Raw genomic sequence first — 16,947 nt, forward strand, 5'->3', positions numbered from 1 at the left:
TGCCTGCGAAGCCAGGGCGGGGGCGCCGGGCGCAGATTAGCCTCCCTGGGCGCAGGCTGCCCCACCGCCTGGGAGCACCGAGCCCAGCCCGCGGACAGGTGGAGAGGAGGCGGGACGGCGGCCGGGCGGGTCCCGCCCCGGGGGTGGGGCCGGGCGGGGCGGGCGGGGCGGGGCCGCGCTATGCAAATGTCGCCCACGGGCGGCCAATTGCCGGCGCTCCCCGCGCGGCTCCGAGCGCCCCGTCCCGCCGGCGGCCGCGAGACCAGAGCAAGCGAGCGAGCGAGCGAACGGCCGCGGTCCGGTGAACCCCGAGCGCAGCCCAGCGCGGCCGGCCGGCCCCAGTCCAGAGACCAGGCGAGCACAGCGCCACCGAGCCAAGCCGAGCGCAGCTCCCCGAAGCCCAGCGCGCGCCGTCGCCCGCGCCCCGCTCCGGGGAATGCGCCCTCGGCGCGCCGGCCAGGGGGCGCCCGCAGCCCACCCGGCGGGAGGCGGCCCCGAGCGCCCCTGAGCCTTTCCATGGCCCGGGATGGGGCCCGGGGCCTCGACTGCTGACGCGCCCGAAGCCCGCAGAACCCGTTAAGCCGGGGCCGCGGCCCCGACCCGGGCTCAGGCACAGCGGCGAGAGGGCGCGGGCAGGGCCATGGCCCCGGGGGGCCGCTAGCGCGGACCGGCTCAACCGGGAGCCGCTCTGCTGCCGCCGCCGCCGCCGCTGCTCGGGAGCCCAGGCCCCGCCGCCGTGGAAGAGGTCAGTGCGGCGGGAACCGGGAGGGAGCGGTCAGGCAGCCGGGCCACCCCGCGATCCCTCTGGGACCCGCGGCACTGCAACTCTGCGGAAGTGTCCGGGGCTTGGGGCTCAGAGAGCCAGGGGGCTTCCGCGGACGCAGGGTTGACCAGACTGGAGTGGGTGCCTATACCTGGCCGGGCTGCCCCGACCCTCGGCATCGAAGCGATGTGGAGATGTGTGGAATATGTGGCCTGCGGGGTCACCAGTGTGCAAAGCAACTTTTTCTGCGAAAGGTTCTGGGTGAGTGGGTGGGTGCTCCCATACACCTCCACCACCTTGTTCCTGGAGCGGGAGGCCTCATGCCCCTTCTCCTGGCTGAGCTCTCCCACTAACGCCTCAGGCAGCGTTCTTCCCCAGTAGGTACGCCTGCCCTGCCTCAGTGTCCGGATCTGGGGATCGTCTGCTGGAAGGGAAGCGCTATACTGGCAGCCCCCACGTGGAAGGTCTCCAAGATCAGCAGGGCAGGACTGCCAGCCCCAAGGCTTTTCTCCCAGCTCTGTGCCAGCCCCCTGACCCCCGCTGCTAGTTTGGGTTTGCTTTCCAGCAGGGAGTCTTGCTTGGATTAGGGGCCCTGCTGTATGTGGGGAGTAAGTGAGCTGGGAGAGCCTGCAGTCAAGCCCCCCATCTGGGCAGGCTGGGGCCCCAGTGGTGAAGTGGGCAGGGGACACTAGGAGCTAGGTGGACTTGCTTAGAGCAGGTGGGACCAGAGAGTGTCAAGGTGGCCCAGGAATGAGGCAGGACTGGCAGGAGGGGTCAGCTGGAGCTAGGGCTGGAGGCCTGGCTGGATAAATAACTTCTAATTCTTGAGATAACTGTGTTGTGAACACTAGCCTATGAACACCTGGGGGAGGGGGGGGAACTGAAGGCACCGATGTGTCCGCTCTGGAGGTTGGGGGTTCCTGTCCTCCTGAATTCATCCAGATTGTCTCCCAGAAGCCCCTGTCCTAGTTGAAGATATAGGGAAACTGCACCCAGAGGTTGGTAGGCTCATTCCAGTCCAGGGGGTTGGATGGAGCTGGAGCCTTTACCCAGGCTGCATAGGGAGTGTGCCTGGACCCTTGGGGTAAGGTGTCCTGGAAGGTGAGGACACTGGGCACGCCTACCCCTGCTGCTGCCCCTCAGTTCTGAAGGAGCCAGGCCCAGAAGTGCAGGGGGTTGGGGAGAGAAGGCCAGGAACCCAGCCTCAGCCCCCTGCCGCTCCAGGAATACCTTGAGGGGGAAGATGGAGCCAAGCCCAGGTGACCTTGGCTGGGAAACCCTGGCCATGAAAGGGGGAGTTTCAATCCTAGCTATGCTGGTGTGTCTCTGTTTCCTGGTCCATAGGGTGTTGGGGGAGGGGGAAGCCAAGGAGTCAGGAAGGAGCTCTGGCCTGCTGGGGGGTAGTATGAGAGCAGCTAGGTGGGGGGTGGGGTGCTGTTAATAATTTCTTCACCATGTTCCCCCACAGCCCTTGCTCCTGCCTCCCTTCCATCCAGGCAGTTCTCAGCTTGGAGGAGCCAACGTTCCTTCCCTGAGGCAGGCTGTCCCCCACAACCCCCCCAAGCCTGAGAAGTCTGGATCAGTCTGGACAATTCGACCTCCTAGCCCCCTGCCCCGCCCCCAGGTGCCTCCAGACCCCCTCGTCTGGCCGCCCCTTCCCTGCACCCCTTGCCAGCCCCAGCTCCTCGGTTCTTTGTTCGAACGTCTCTCCTCCGTCCCTCCCTCTCTCCTCCCTCTCTCCTCCTCCCTCCCGCCTGCCTCCCTCCCTTGCTCCCTCCCGCCAGCCTTCTTTCCTTCCTTCTCTGCTCTCCTCCTGGTGGGCTCCCAGGTGGCGGTGGCTGTTCCTTCTCTGTCCACCCACCTGGGCTGGGCCAGACTGGGGGCTTCTCTGGGGCTGGGGCTGAGTGGAATGCATCTAGGGGCTGGCAGAGGGGAAGCAACTGTGGAAATGCCCTCCCCTTTCCTCTCTCTGTTCTTCTCTTCCTCTTTTTCCTTCCCTGTCCTTCTCCCCTCCATCCCCCAGGCTGCCAAGGAGGGGGCCTAGACTTGGGCCTGAGGCCCCAACAGATTTGAACATCCCCCATTCAACCCTTTTAAAGGGCCAAAGCATTGTGGGAGGTCCCTGTAGGGGCCCAGTGGAGCAAAGCCCTCCACGTTTCTGGACACCTTGGGGGACTCCAACACTGTCCTTGGTAACCCTGACCTTGTCACCATGAAAATGGCTGTAGGAGAAATGAGGTCACAGGGAGGACGGGAGGCGAGTCACCCTGAGCCCCCTGATACATAGGATCAAATCTCTCTAAGGGACCCAGCCTGCATCTTGTCCTCCCCAAGCCAGGACAGTGTCTCCCAGCTTCCTTGAGCCCCACCCCACTAGCAGGTCAAGTTCTTGAACAAACATATGCTTGTAAGGACGAGTGCGGGCATGTAAGTGTGGACGTGTGTATATCCACAACTGTTAGTGGGGGCCTCTCAGGTGCACCCCAGGGTGCTGGTAGCTGCACAGCCCTTTCTCCCACCTGCCCGCCTCATCAGGGCCTGCCATTCAGTCAGCACCAGCTTTGTGCCCCAGCAGACTGGGGGAAGGGCTGGTTCTGATTCTCCCCTCCCTCCTTCAGCAATCCTCCCTAGGAGGGAGCACCTGTGATGGGAGATTTTGAAGGAACGTGAGAGGTGTGTCAGGCACTCAGGAGAGGGTTTTCCCACAGAGGGCACCACATGGGGAATGGGTCAGTCAGCCTGAAGCTGCACTTCCTGTCTGAGGAACCACCAGTGGTTTGCTTGGCAGGAGAGGCAAGGTCTCAGGGGAGGTGGGCTAGGGAGGGCATCAGGGTCTGTCGAGTGGGGCTGGACAGTCAGATGTGGAGCCTGGGCCTTGCCTCAGTTTGTGTTAGCCAGTGCAGGGGATTAACAGGCCACGATACCTCTTACACCCCACCCCCACCTCAGGGTCCTAGAAGTGGGCCTGGGGTCCTGTCTCCCATGGGAGAAGGAAGTAGGCCAGACAGATCTGGGGGGTGGGGCTCACATTGTCATTCTTGGTGCCCCCACCCCCAGTGCATCTGGGTGGGGGGCGCGCGGTTGGGAAGTTGGCACTGGTTTTCGCCTGGAGGGAGCAATATGTTCAGACAACTGGTGCTGGGCTGCGTTTACCCAACAGCCAGTCTGCCTGGGGAGACAATATTTGAAAAACATTGTATGGAAACTTGGGCCTGCTTGGGGTATGGGAGTTCTGCAGGGGATACTGAGGCTGGCTCAGACCCTGCCCCAGGCCTGCTGGCCGTCCTCGCTCCCCTTCTTTGCCCTCTGTAGGCAGAGCTGGAAATTTTCCTGGCAGGAAGTCCTTCTGTATGTCTGACCTGGATCCCTCCTGCTGTGATTTCAGTAAAAGTAGACCCTACTGTTCTTTGCCTCTCCTTTTCTGGCTGCTGTCTCTCTCTCACTCTAGGCCATCTATGTGTGTCTCACTCATGCTCCACTCCCTCATGCTCCCAACCCCAATAATCAGGTTCAGATTTCCCTATACTAGAAGGAGAGATTTGACTGGAGCCAGCAGGACTGGACCCATCTCTTCCCTCATTCCTTGAAGTGGGAGAGGGAAGGAACAGCCCATTTGGTTGGGGGTGGATGCAGGGGAACTAGAGAGGGCTGTAAGATCACCTGCTTGAGCTGAGCGCTGTGAATGGAAGTCAGGAAGCTGTGATGCGGGGAGGGTTTGAGTCTCCCATGGCCCCTATTAGTCCTGGTGACCCTAGGCTGCACTCAGTGGCTTGGTCTTCAGACCCATTGTTAGGGACAAGAAAGAATATGAGGTTTTCACACTGAGGCATTCATGGCCCCAGTCTGAGGGTGTGAGTAAGGAGACACCCATCGCCCTATTTATTCAGATAGGGAAACTGAGGCACCTTGGGCAGAATTACACAGGGAAATGTTGGTAGGGCAGGGTACCCCACTCTGCCTCACACATTGCAATCTTGCTCCCCCTCCCAGGTGTCTAGCTGGCTGCCTGATTCCTGGGCCCTAGGCCCCTCCCACAATGCCTGTCGCTGGCCTCCTCCTCTGGGCTTCCCTACTGACTGGGGCCTGGCCAGCCACCCCAACCCAGGACTACCTCCCGGCCACGCCTCGGGTCCGGCTCTCATTTAAAGGTAAGAGGCTGCCTTGCTGTTCCCCAGCATCCTCCTCTGTCCAGAGCACTTGGCCCTGTTGCACAGGAGAGAGAGGAGAGGTCAGAGCAAAAAAGGACAAAATGTGCAGCCACATGGGTCACACTGGGTGTGTTGGGGGCGACAAAGGAGGTGGTGACTTGCTGGGAAAGGCTGGAGACTGGACTACTTAGATATTTGGAGAAGGGTCCTGAGTCTGGCTGCTTCTTTTTTTTGTTTTTTTTGGCTGCATGGCATGAGGGATCTCAGTTCCCCGACCAGGGATCGAACCTGCAGTGGAAGCGTGGAGTCTCAACCACTAGACCGCCAGGGAAGTCCCCAGGCCGCTTCTAGAGCCAGAATGTGTGGCCTCTGGGTTTGGGACTACAGAGCATCTCCCTCTGTGTGATAACTGGGGTGACAGAGGTGTCATGCCTTTCAAACTTGTGTTTGCAGAAGCCCTTCCCTGCCACTGGTCCTGCCCTGCCTGGTGAGACAATCGGGCAGACACTGAGGCCTCCGAAAGCTAGAGGAGCAGGACCTGCTCTGCTGGGCTGTGGGTGCTTGAGGAACCTTCCTATGGGTCTCCACGTGGGAGGGGTTCCCAGGAATTGGGGAGGGGGCTCTTGGCTGTGACTAGAGGCTAGGCCACCCGGTGAGTTCAGGGAGAGCACGTGCTGTCGTTACAGGCCTGAGATCCCCAGTGAGCACTTTGCTTGAAGTCACTGGAACGTTTTAATGATGAGTTGGGGGCTGCAGAATGAGATGCTAGTCCCCCAGCTCCATCACCTTTGCAGTTAACCCACTAGGCAGGTGAACATGCGTGCCACACATACTATCCAGGCGTACCAATGGCTCACTCACTAGCCACTTCCTCGAAGGTGTGCATGATCCAAGAGTCTACCCTCGGCCTGGGATAAGGGACAGCAGCCATACTTGGGGGACCTGGGGTCACTGCTGAGTTCTCAGCCTTGGCCCTCCTCTGGCCCAGGGTCACTTGGTCCAGGTGCCTGCCCTGGGTGGGGCCGACTCAGCCCTGGCTGACCAGATTTCCGGGTGCACTTATAAGGGTGAAAGGCTGGGCCAACCTTTCCTTCCTTAGGCTTGGCTGAGGCCCAGCCCCCACCTCACCATGTTCCCATGTCCCCCAGCAGAGCCCCTCTCCTGGCCCCATATTACCCGTGCAACTTGATGGGGGAGTGGGGAGTGAATTTCTGAGGATGTGCCTGGAAGGAGTCCTGCACAGGGCCTGAGAAATGGGCAGAAGAGTTGATTGGTTTGGGTTGTAAAAAACAACTCCTCTCCTAGGCCTAAGAAGGTGAGATACTTATTCTGCTGATATCTCTACCCTTTCCTGGTGGAAGTCCTCAGAGCTGATTAATAAATATTGAAGGGGCCTGGTCCCCCTCTCACCCCATTCCAAGCCCAGGGTGCCAGCAGGGAGAATAGAGCATCCCCTCCCCCCACAGGGGCAGGGAGGGTGACTTGGTTTCCGTACCCCTGGGATCTTGGAACCAAGACATCCAGTCTGGGTATCACTTTTGTCATCACCCTGGAGACCCATGAGAGGAAGCAGGAGAAACAAGATATTGGGAGAGTCTCTGTACACTTCCTTTAAACCTTCTTGGACCTGCAGGGGCGAAGGGGCAAAGGCTTTTGTTCCTTTTTTCCAGAGAGAGAAACCGAGGCTCAGGCAAGGGCAGGGCCACGGTCAGGCAGGAGGCAGAGGAGAGGCCAGAAATAGTGCTGGTGCTCTGGTCTTGCCGACGCCTGAAGCCCACATCGGTCAGGTCGATTCCCCCTCAATTAGCTCTGAAGCTGACACCCACAGTGACTAAAAGCCCAACTCACTGGCAGCCAGCCTGTGGCGCTGACTCTTGTGGCAGCCTGGGGTGGGGCTGTAGGCTGCCTGGGGCCACCCCATCCCCAGGCCTCTGTGCTTTTGCACGGGCAGGTTTCCCTGTCCTGAATGACCTTTCTGTTTCCTACTTGATCTCCTGTCCTACTTTTATGCTTAGCTGTCACTTAGTTTAGCAGATTCTTGAGTACCTGCCATGTGCCAGGCCCTGTGCTGAGCACTGGGGACTGTGCAGTGAACAAGATGGGGTGCTCACAGACAAAGTGGCTGAAAAGACAATGGACACCCAGCTGGCCAGTGCCTCCTGGGAGCTCAGCACTTACTGTGCACCAGGCCCTGTGCGCCCCTCTCCCCCCTCATGCTGGATGGTCTCAGGCAGCTCATGCATACGATGCGGCCCTCAGTGAGGAGTAGGCCCTCACTGATCATTTGTGGAGTGAGAATAGAGACCAACACCTACAGAACCTGGGCCCTGGCCTGCCTGTGGCCAGGGCTGGGAGGAGCTTATCCTCCTGGATATACAAGAGGGGCACAGAGAGGGCTGCTCTTGGGAACATTGGTGGTCACTGTGGCTTCATGCCTCAGTTTCTCCATCTGTGCCTTGGATGGATATAGCAGCTGCCATACCAGGCCTCAGGGCCTCCCTCAGTCTAGGCACATCCCCTCCCTTGCCTGGGTCCCGCTGCAGTTGGGAGGTGCTAGTTCCGGCCTAGTCGGGCCAGACCCTCTAAGCCGGAGGTTCTGGTATGAGGGGCCACGCTGCCCAGGGCAGATAAAGGAACAAAGGCAGGAACTGGGCCAGGCTTGGGCTTGCTGCCTGCCCATCCGCCTGGGCACCTCAGCCAGGCCTAAAGCTGAGAGAGGGTATAAGGGAGAAGGGGCCCAGGGTTCAGTCAGAGTGGGGAGACTCCTATGGCCCATCTCCTGAGCTTCCATCAGCAGCACAGCCAAGGTCATGCAGAAATGAGGGGTCAAGTGAGGAAGATTTTCAGGAGCAGGAGAGGTATTCTTTGAGAGCTCATGGATGCTTAGAACTAGAGAGCCTGGGCAGCAGGACCCTCTTTTCACCACCTATCCTTGCCTGGGCCTGGAGTCCCCTTAACCCCAGAGTCACTGGCCAAGTCTGGGAGAAAAAAAACTCTCCCTTCCCCCACCCTGAGATGGTCCAAGCCCTGGGGTACCACCTCCCACTGCAGAGGGAGGTGTGAGGGCCCTGCCAGTTCCTTTGTTTAGCTTGGGGAATGTTTACTTTTTCCCAGGAAGCCACCCCCACAATACACTGCTGCTGCCTGGGCTGGCTTTGGCCAGGACTTGAGGCCAAGAGGTGTTTGGAGGGGGAAAGCGGTCTTGTGATGACATGAGGTGGCTGGGCTACTGGGGAAACTGAGGCCGGAGTAAGGAGATGGAATGGAAGGTCACCTTGCCAGGGGAGGTCAGGAAAGATGAAAATAATAGAAATAACAATAGGTGCCCATGATGATAACCAAGTGGTAGTCCCTCCAAGGCCTGGGGAAGGGGACTCCCTGGGTATCCTGTGAGGAATCAGACCCAGAGGCTTTCCTGGGTCACTCAGGAGCAGGACTAAGATGGAGCCTGGCTCTGCCTGATGTCTGAACCTGTCCCAGGACTGGGGGTGGAGGGCAGGTTGGGAATGCAGGCACAGCCCTCTCCCATGGGCTCGGGCTCGAGCTCGAGCTCCAGGACCCTGCAGTGCCGGCTTTAGCCTGCCCAGCCTCACTTCCCAAGGAAAGGGCTGGGTTCGCACTGGTCAGGCTTTTTGTGCTCTGTACCACTGGAGAAACAGCACTTGGGTTTGCTTATTTCCTATGAATACAGTTGTCCATCACCCCAGCCCCTCCACTGATCAGAGTCCTCTAGGAAGCTCTCTCCTTCGGAGAAGGAAAACCAGGGCCCAGGAGAGGAAAGGGCTTCTATGACCAGAGCAGCCCTGGGGTTCAACCTTCTCAAGAGTCTGGGCGTATCTGGCTTGCTCTTTGGGAAGGACGTTTTGCAGGTGGAGGGTGAACGGGTTGGTGCTGGTCACTGCCCACCAGCCCTCCTCAGCCCAGCTCCTGAGCCTCTGGGACTATTAGGCCCATAACAGTGCCACCACTTACATCGCTTGTGTGTGGCATTCGAGAACCAAAGTCACCAGGTCTCCTTATTAGGAAATGAGGAGATTGGAGGTTAGGAAGGGTCACAGTCCATTTACTTAGCTGGCCTGACTGCACGATGTGAGGGGTGGGGCTGGGGAGCTTAAGGGCCCTCCCTTGCCCACCAGGGGGGCTCCCTGGCCAGCCAAACAGGCTTGGAGCTTCAGATTGCAAGGGACAGGTGAGAAGGCCCAGGAGCTTGGAGGCCAGGGGTGGCACCAGGGAGCTGGGTAGGTGGCTTTGACAGCTACAGGGGGACTTGGAGCTAGCAAACTGGGGAGGCGTGGGTATTCCAGGATGAGCCTGATGAGGGAGGAAGGAAGACCCAAAGCATGAACTTGAGCCGAGATCCCTGCGTTTGGGATCTCAGTTTTCCTGGAAATGGGAGCCGCCTCACTCCTGAGAGGGGACTTGGAAATGGCCGCTTTGGGAGTTGGGAGGTCCTGGGTGCTGGTTGGCTGCCCCTCAGCTGGCCAGGGATCAGCCCTCGGAGAGAGCCGGGCAGGTCCTTGTGCTTGCCGAGAGCCTGCCTGAGGCCCAGCCTGGGTCAGCCAGGCCAGGGCCTGAGGCTCTCAGCTGTGGTCCTTCCAGGTCCAGCCAAGCTTCAGATGGGACCGCCACTGGCTGGGCCTCCGCAGCACAGGCCTTGTCTCTGGTTCCCTGGCACGACGCCCACCCCTCCCTCCCTGGCTCCAGCTTCCCTTGGCACGGAGTGAGGAGCTGGTGCATGCTCAAGGAGTAAATCATGTTCCTTGGCAGCCCCCACTGCTTCGTAATCGTAAAGAATTTAAAGAGAAACCACCAAGATAAAAATCTCATCCTGGCCCATAAAGGCATCTTTCACCCTGTGGCTTGGGAGGTGGCAGCCTCAGAGTGGGCTCCTGGCTGTCTGCACCTGTGTGTGTGCACCTCCAACCCTGTGACCTCTCCAGAGGTGGTGTGGAGCCCAGAGGGTGTCTTCAGAGCCGTGGGTACTTGGCCTCTGACGCCTGGGAGACCTCCAGCTCCTCCCCCAGGGCAGGCAGTGGGACACTTAATTTGGTAGAATGAAGAGGTGGTGCTGTGGTGGTTGAGAGAGCTGGCCCTGAAGGCAGGCAAACCTCTATCCTACCTTGTCAGCTGTGTGATCTTAGACAAGTAGCTTAGGCTCTCCCACCCCCGGTTTCTCCATGTAAGGTAGGGATGGCAGTGGCCCCATGGAAGCAGCATCCTGAGGTCTCAAGCTGCCTAGCTTGCATCCTGGCCATGGGTAGACCTTGCGTAGTGAAGTCCCTCTGTGTCCCTGCTGCCTCATCTGTAAAATGGGGACAAAAATGGTGTTGACTTCATTGTGTTTTGTGCATTAACTTTTTGTGAATACAGTTATGGCTCTGGTGAAGGAAGTCTCAGAAACTAAGAGCTACTCTGAGGGTGGCAGACACCCTCAGAGGGCTGAGGGCTGATCCTGGGGGTGCCCAAGGAGTCCGCACTGCCTCACCTCTCCCTCTAGATTTCTAACCTTTGGTAAAGCAGGTGGTGTTTGGAAAGGACTGCAAGAGGGACCCTGAGCCCTGTGGGTAGAGTGGGGTCAGGAGGAGGAGGATTCCTACCGTGGGCATCTGGACAGGATTTGTGGAGGAGGCTACATCACAAACAGGGGAAGGGAGATTTCGGGAGCGGGAAGAACAGGAGCAGAGGCGGGGTGTGTGGGGTGCAGCAACTGGGGAAGGGGCAAGATGCTACATGGAGTCTTGCTCCTGGTGCTAGGATATAGAGTTTGCACTTTCTCCCTGTGGTTTTTGAGCTCTTTTTTTCATGGCAGAGGTACCAAATACATACTGGGAAAAAGATAATGCATTTGGGGAAGGGATGCCATGGAGGGGGCTCTCCCGGAGATGAGTGTCCCAGTCTGGTTGGGGCCCACGATCAGCTTTAGTGACACAGCCCGCAACCCACCCCCACCCACCACCCGGCCCTGCACTGTTCTAGCTCCTACAGCTTGTGCTAGGGGTAACCAGACCTGGGTTGTCACTTGGGCATCTACACGACTGGCCCGAGAGTATGTTTTCTTGGCCTGACCTGGCACTGTCCTGGGAATCTGAGCCCTGCCTCAAGGGAGCCCTTGGAGCTTTGGAGAAGCAGAGAAGATTCCTGCTGCATTTTTCTTAGAAATAGCAAGAGGGCCTTTGCCAGAGGCCTGGATGCCAGAAGGCTCCGATCTGAATCCAAAGCCCAGCTCACGTGGGTGCCTGAGCTTGGCAGGCCTGCAGACCCCTGCCCCCCAGGCTGCTGAGCAGCCCCTGGGAGAGGGTGGAGGCCTCCTGGGGTTGCTTACTGATCCTGACCCGGCAAAGAATGGGGTCTGGGCGGTGGCTGCTGGCCTAGGTTCCAGGAGGCCAGCCAGTGGCGGAGGGAGGCTCAGCTAGGTTGACCTGTGGCATTCTCACTGGGGCTGCTGGCAAGTATTGCCTATCTGCTATATCTCTGCAGGGCAGGGACAACCCCGAAGCAACAGGCCCCTCCAGGGACCAGGAGGCCTTTGGGGCGTGAGGCCTCGGCTCCATCCCCCCTTCCCCCAGTCTTCTTCCTTCCTTCCTTCCCCTGATCCCCCCCTTGTCTGCATCTCCTCCCATCATTACCATGACCCCTCCGTGGCTTCCTACCCGGACATGCTCTTTCCTCTAAGGTCTCTGCACCCAGCCAAGAGCCTTGTTTCTTCCCATTTAGGGCTCAGTGCTGATGCCCTCATTTCCTTCCAGGGGCAGAGTCCACTGTGTGGACCTGCTGGTCCACCAGCCTGGGTGGCTCCTGTCGGTCCTACACTACAACTGCAGAGCAACAGCTAGAATGTGGGGGCCTCCTGGGCTCCTGCAGCGCCTGAGGTGGAATGGGTGGCACTCCAGGCTCCTCTGCTCAAGGCTGCTCACGCTGTCATTTTGCTTAGCACCCTCCAGTCCTAGCACCAGGCCTGTGTGGAGTACTCGCTGCCTTTCTGGACTGGCGACCAGCTAAGTCATGCCTGGAGTCCTGAGACAGCCTCACCACATCCCTCAAGGCTGACCCTGAGCACACATCTGTCTGTGCGGTGCCTCAGTTTCCCCATCTGAATATTGGGGGGGCGCGAAGACTGTCTGGGACATCCTGGGAATCTCTGGGTAGGTGATGTGAAGGGGCTGCAGGGACCCCAGGAGTCTGAGGGGGGCAGAGATGGGGGCTGGGCCCAGGGCAGGGGGAGGGTCTTGACACCCACCAGCCTGTTGGTCCCATCCTGGCCTGTCCGTCTGGTTGATTTATCAGAGTAAATGAGCCATGGAGAGTTTGTTGTCTTTTGCAGTCACAGGGAGGAGGAGGTGGTGGAGGAAGGAGTGAGGAGTTTCCGGGCCAGGTCTGGAATGTGGGAGGAGGGGTGGGCCCCCGAGGCCTGTGGAACTGGAGGCTCTGATCCACTCTGCCCACCTGAGAAATGGATTGGTGCCACCCTCCCCTCAGGACCAGCCCCTCTTCCCACCCCCTTCCCACTTCTTGGGGCACATTCCAGTGTGAGCTGCTTGCCTGGCCCAGGCCCCCTCCTCCCACCCCAGGCTCAGGGACTGCCTTGCCCCTTCAAACCAGCCTCCTTGACCACACTGTGTCTTTTCCAAGCTGGGCAAGAGCTCTGAACTTTGCCTGGCCTGCGGATGCCCAAAGGTGTCCTCCTAGGCAGCCGTGCACGCCATTCGGGTCCAGGTAGGACATCCTGGCCCCCTGAGCCACCAGCCCAGACCTAGAACAGTCAGGCATCATGTGGTCCTGGGGGTGGGCAGGGATCAATGGAGGCACCGATGCTGGAGGGCTCCCTACCTGCTGGGACACAATGGTCGAAAGTCACTGGACATCCTTAGTGGGGAGAGGTGTAGAACCTTTGCTGTCCACCAGGTGTGTGTGCCAGGGAGTGACTCTGCTGCCCCTTCCCACCTGGCTTTTTCCCGGGTCAGGATGAGCTGTGCCCCCAGCCTGTCTTCTCCTGGGCGGAGCAGGTGGGCGCTGGGGCGGAACGGGCGTGGGAACAGCATGCCTAGGCCTGCTGGTCCCAGGCCCCAGGCCCCAACCCCCAACCCCCAGCCCTTAGCCCCCAAAATGGGAGGGAAGCCTGCAGCAGAGCTTAGCCCAGCTGGGCTGCTCCAGCTCGGCTCCAGCTTGGTGTTTACTGAACAGCTGCGATGTTTACAGTAGCCCTTAAGAAGGGGCCCCTTGTTCCAGAGGATTTCCCATCTTGCGGGTCCCACTGGGGGCTCTTCTGACCTCACCACCTCCCCGCACCCCTGGGATAGGCATGTCAGGATGGCAGGGACTACAGCCATCTCCACCCTCTCCAGCGCTGGGCCAGTGTCTTGGCACCTGCCCCTCCACCATTCACTCTGGCCTTGGGTCCCTCTCCCCTGGAGGAGCTGACATTCCCAGGAAGTGGCAGCTCTAAGTGATGAAATACGGTAACTGGGTCCCCAGTTCAGACTTTTAAATTAAATTCAATCAGAGCCGTTATTGAATATAAACACGTGGAGTCATTTACATGTTAATTATGTTGAATGGACTATGAGGCCATAATTAGTTGCTAATTGGGTGAAAGCGGCTGTAATTGGCTTTGTTGGCACTGACCTGGCTCACCTGCCTAGGGGGAAGAGAGGCGAGTATGTATGGCTCCTAGGGAGGCTTCTGGGTCTCCAATCTGGACAGCCTGATCCAGAGATGGGATTGAAGAGGACAGATTTTGAGGGGCTTGGGGCCAGAGGAACCTGGAGCCTACCCCCCAGGGAGGAGGCAGCTTAAGCCCCCGGCAAAACCCTGGGTCTGGCTTCTAGGGGTTCCCATCTAGAACATCCCTAGGGGTGGGGTGGGAGGTGGGACTGGGAGAGCCAGCCCCTGAATCAAAGGTGACAGCCTCTCCTGCCCAGCCGCATGTGGGACCTGGACCTGAACAAATGGTAAATGCCTAGGAGAGGGTCCATGGGAGCACAAGGCAGATGTCACCCTGGTATGTCAAGGCAGATGCTGGGGCCCTGGACTGGCCTGGCCAGGGTTGGAGTCTTGGCATTGAGGTATGAGTGAGGTGGGTGTGCTGAGCAGGGAGAAAGGTGCATGCAAAGGCTTTAGGGAGGCCCTGCCCCCAGCTCGCCTGGCTGGGGCTCCAGGGTTACAAGGCTGTGGCCAGGGGCTGAGGCCTTCCGGCTGGCCGCTCATTAAAAGAGGATTAGGCCGGGAGCCAGTGGGTCAGCCCAGCCCCTGGGCCTTCCTCTGGGGCCCCTCACAGCTTGAGGGAGTGGTAAAGGGGCTGGGGGCCAACCCTCCCTAGAGCCCACGGGGGTGTCCAGGAGGGACCCTGCCATTCCTGCTGCTGCCACTGCTACCATCTCCTTATCCACCTCAGTTTCCCTCCTCAGAAGGGCAGGGGGATAAAGTACTGACCAGAGACCCTGGCCAGCACCCCCACCCCTCACCCCCAGCCTCATTTCTCTTCATCTTAGGGATTAAGGCTGGACCAGCCCACATGAAGTCAGAGGTCAGGGCTGAGCTGCCGGGACCTGTCTATCACCTCCCAGTACCCAAGCACAGCCCAGAGAGGTGACACTGTCTGTCAGGGCCTGCTGCTTTGTAGGGCTGTAACCAAGGGGGCGGGGTACCCATCTCTGATCCAAGACCCCCCTTTTGCAGCAGCCCCTGCCTCACTGGCAACAGACCTGGTGTCCTAGAGACGGGCAGCAGGGGTCGGGGGCCGCCCACTCGGGGTCTTCGGGTGAGGGCTGCAGACACGCCTCCTCAGTGCTCTCCTCGCCCACCACCTCCTTTAAAGTAAGGCATCATCAGCTGCTTCCCAGAGAGGAGGAAACAGAGACCCCCAGGATTAAGCCTCCTATACACTGAGAAAATTCCTGCCTCTGGACCTTTGCCAGGCCGTTCTGGGCCAGGACCCCAAGTGTCTAATGGCCATGGGAGAGTGCTAGAGGCTGGAAATGACTGCGGAAATGAGGTGTCTGATGCCAGAAAAGGCTCTTCCTTCCCCATGACGGGAAAAGCCTTCCCGGATGTCACCCCACCCAACCTGTGCCCAGCCTGGATGAGGGCATGGGGGTGGGGAGCTCTTCCCTGGAGCATCACTCAGGCGCACCACCCTCCCTCCCCAAGGTCAAAGCTTATACAAACTTGTATCCCTGACACCCACAGAGCCTTTGGTTTTGCCCCAGCCCCTCCCTCTGTATTGTCCTGGGGGTGGGGGAGGGGCGACACTCCTGCTATCAGAGCTGGGCCTGGGGCAAGTGGAGCAGAGGTGGGGACTGGCCTGAGGACAGGAGCAACCTCAGTCCATGTCAGCTCCCCCACATACATCCATGCCCCCTCAGGCCCCCAGGTCCCCTTGGCCCAAGTCCCTGCTCGTCAGTGGGGCTGGGGGCCAGTAGCCTCTAGCCCTGCTGACACTGCAGGTGTCAGAGCAGGATGCCCAGGGCTACTCAACCACCATCTGCCCTGACCCGGGCTTCTTGGAGGAGTGAAGGCCCCCTGTTCCTCTACCCTGCGGCAGAGTGAGGAGGTGGGGGCAGCACACCAGTTTCACTCCTCACCCTGTGACCTAAGGTGAGCACCACTCTCCCCTGGGCCTCAGTCTTCCTGTCTGGAGCTGGGGGTGCAGGGCTATCATGCGGACCCTTATTTTAATTCTTTACTACAATCTGGCATGAGGGAAATGAGTGCTCCGAGACCGCAACTGGGGTCATGAAGCCCATGCCAGAGCCAAAGATTCCTCACCCTTGCTCCCACCCATTTCCTACCCCACACAGCCTTATGGGGGCTCCCCACACCCACCTTAGTTTCCACAGAGACCAAAACATCACATCCTGTGACAACAGAGCCATTGACGCCATATCCCGTGGCCACTGGGAGGGGTCCCGAGGGTCCTGAGTCATGTGTCCTGTCAATGGAGGACGAGTCACCTTCCGGCCCTGGCCCTCCCAACAGGCAGTCCCCACCACCAGGTCTGGCTCTGCTGGCACCTGCCTCTCCTTTAGCCCAAAAAGCCATGGACCTGGGTGGGAATATCACTCTCCATGCACACTGACATGTCACTTCCCTGCTCTGTGCCTTTCATCTGTAATTTGGATGTTAATGAGCACAGGGCTTTGCACATAATAGGTACTGGATGACTAAGTGAGAGGCTCCCTCCATTCCCATCTCTACCAAAGGGCACGGGCACGGAGAGTTGAGAGGGAGGATGTCAGATCAAGGCTGGTCTCCTGCTCCTCATGTAGGTCTCAGTTTCCTCATCTGCTGAATGGTGTCTCCTCTGTCTGTACTTGGGAGGGGGACTTGGACTTGGGGGTCGTGGCACTGTAAAGGGGAAGGGTCTGGATTATAGGGACCCAAGGCTAGGTAGGGATGGGAGGGTAGGCATTATGGCTGGTTGCATCCCTGGGGCTAGGTACTTGGAGCTCCCCCCACCTTAGGTGCCTGCGTCTGAAGGTGCCCACTTCAGCCTCGCCTCCCTTCCCCCCATTGCCCCCCAAATGCCCCCTAGCCCAGCAGGACGGGTAAGGGCACAGTCAAGGCCATGCCCCCAGCCAGGGTATAAATAACCCCTGGCGGGCTGTCCCAGCCTGGGGGGGCTCCGCTGGCAGCCCCACTTCCTCTCTGGCCACTTCCTGGCCCTGGGTCGGGGTGGGGGAGAGTGTTTACTTTCCTGTTGTCACTATGGCCCGGTGGCCAGGCGGGGGACTCCGAGTGGCCCAACAACAGGTGCAGGACAGGTGCCCAGGGTGCCCTGCCCAGGACTTCAGAGGCACCGCCGATGAGGCTTTAGCCAGGCAGGGATCGGCCCTTTGATCCCTTGGCGTCCCTGTGTCCCAGTGGTGGGCCAAGGTCATCACCTGTATTCTCTTGCTGCCATAGTCAGAGCTGGGTAGGGCAAGGCCTTTGCCCTGCCCAGCCCTCAGATGTGGGCTCTGGGTCTGCTGTGGGACTCCTCTGGCTCCCAGCCCACCTCACACACCCATCTCAGCACATCCTGAAGCTCCCATTCAAAGC

The 16,947-nt window shown here is 59.5% G+C and overlaps 1 protein-coding gene across 4 annotated transcripts in view; it reads left to right on the top strand.

Moving 5' to 3' along the window:
• Nucleotides 1-210: 210 nt before the first annotated feature.
• Nucleotides 211-16,947, top strand: part of SEMA3F (semaphorin 3F) — a 28,688-nt gene continuing 11,951 nt past the window's right edge. The window contains exons 1-3 of one of the 4 annotated variants that reach the window (XM_061196850.1): nt 211-745; nt 2,232-2,387; nt 4,754-4,911. In XM_061196850.1, coding sequence (XP_061052833.1) covers nt 4,800-4,911 — 112 coding nt within the window. In that variant the 5' untranslated portion in view covers nt 211-745; nt 2,232-2,387; nt 4,754-4,799. The remainder of the gene's footprint in view (nt 746-2,231; nt 2,388-4,753; nt 4,912-16,947) is intronic. The other 3 variants (XM_061196848.1, XM_061196851.1, XM_061196852.1) reach the window with 3 other exon arrangements.

Source organism: Eubalaena glacialis, chromosome 7 (assembly GCF_028564815.1).
Source record: "Eubalaena glacialis isolate mEubGla1 chromosome 7, mEubGla1.1.hap2.+ XY, whole genome shotgun sequence".
Taxonomy (NCBI): domain Eukaryota; kingdom Metazoa; phylum Chordata; class Mammalia; order Artiodactyla; family Balaenidae; genus Eubalaena; species Eubalaena glacialis.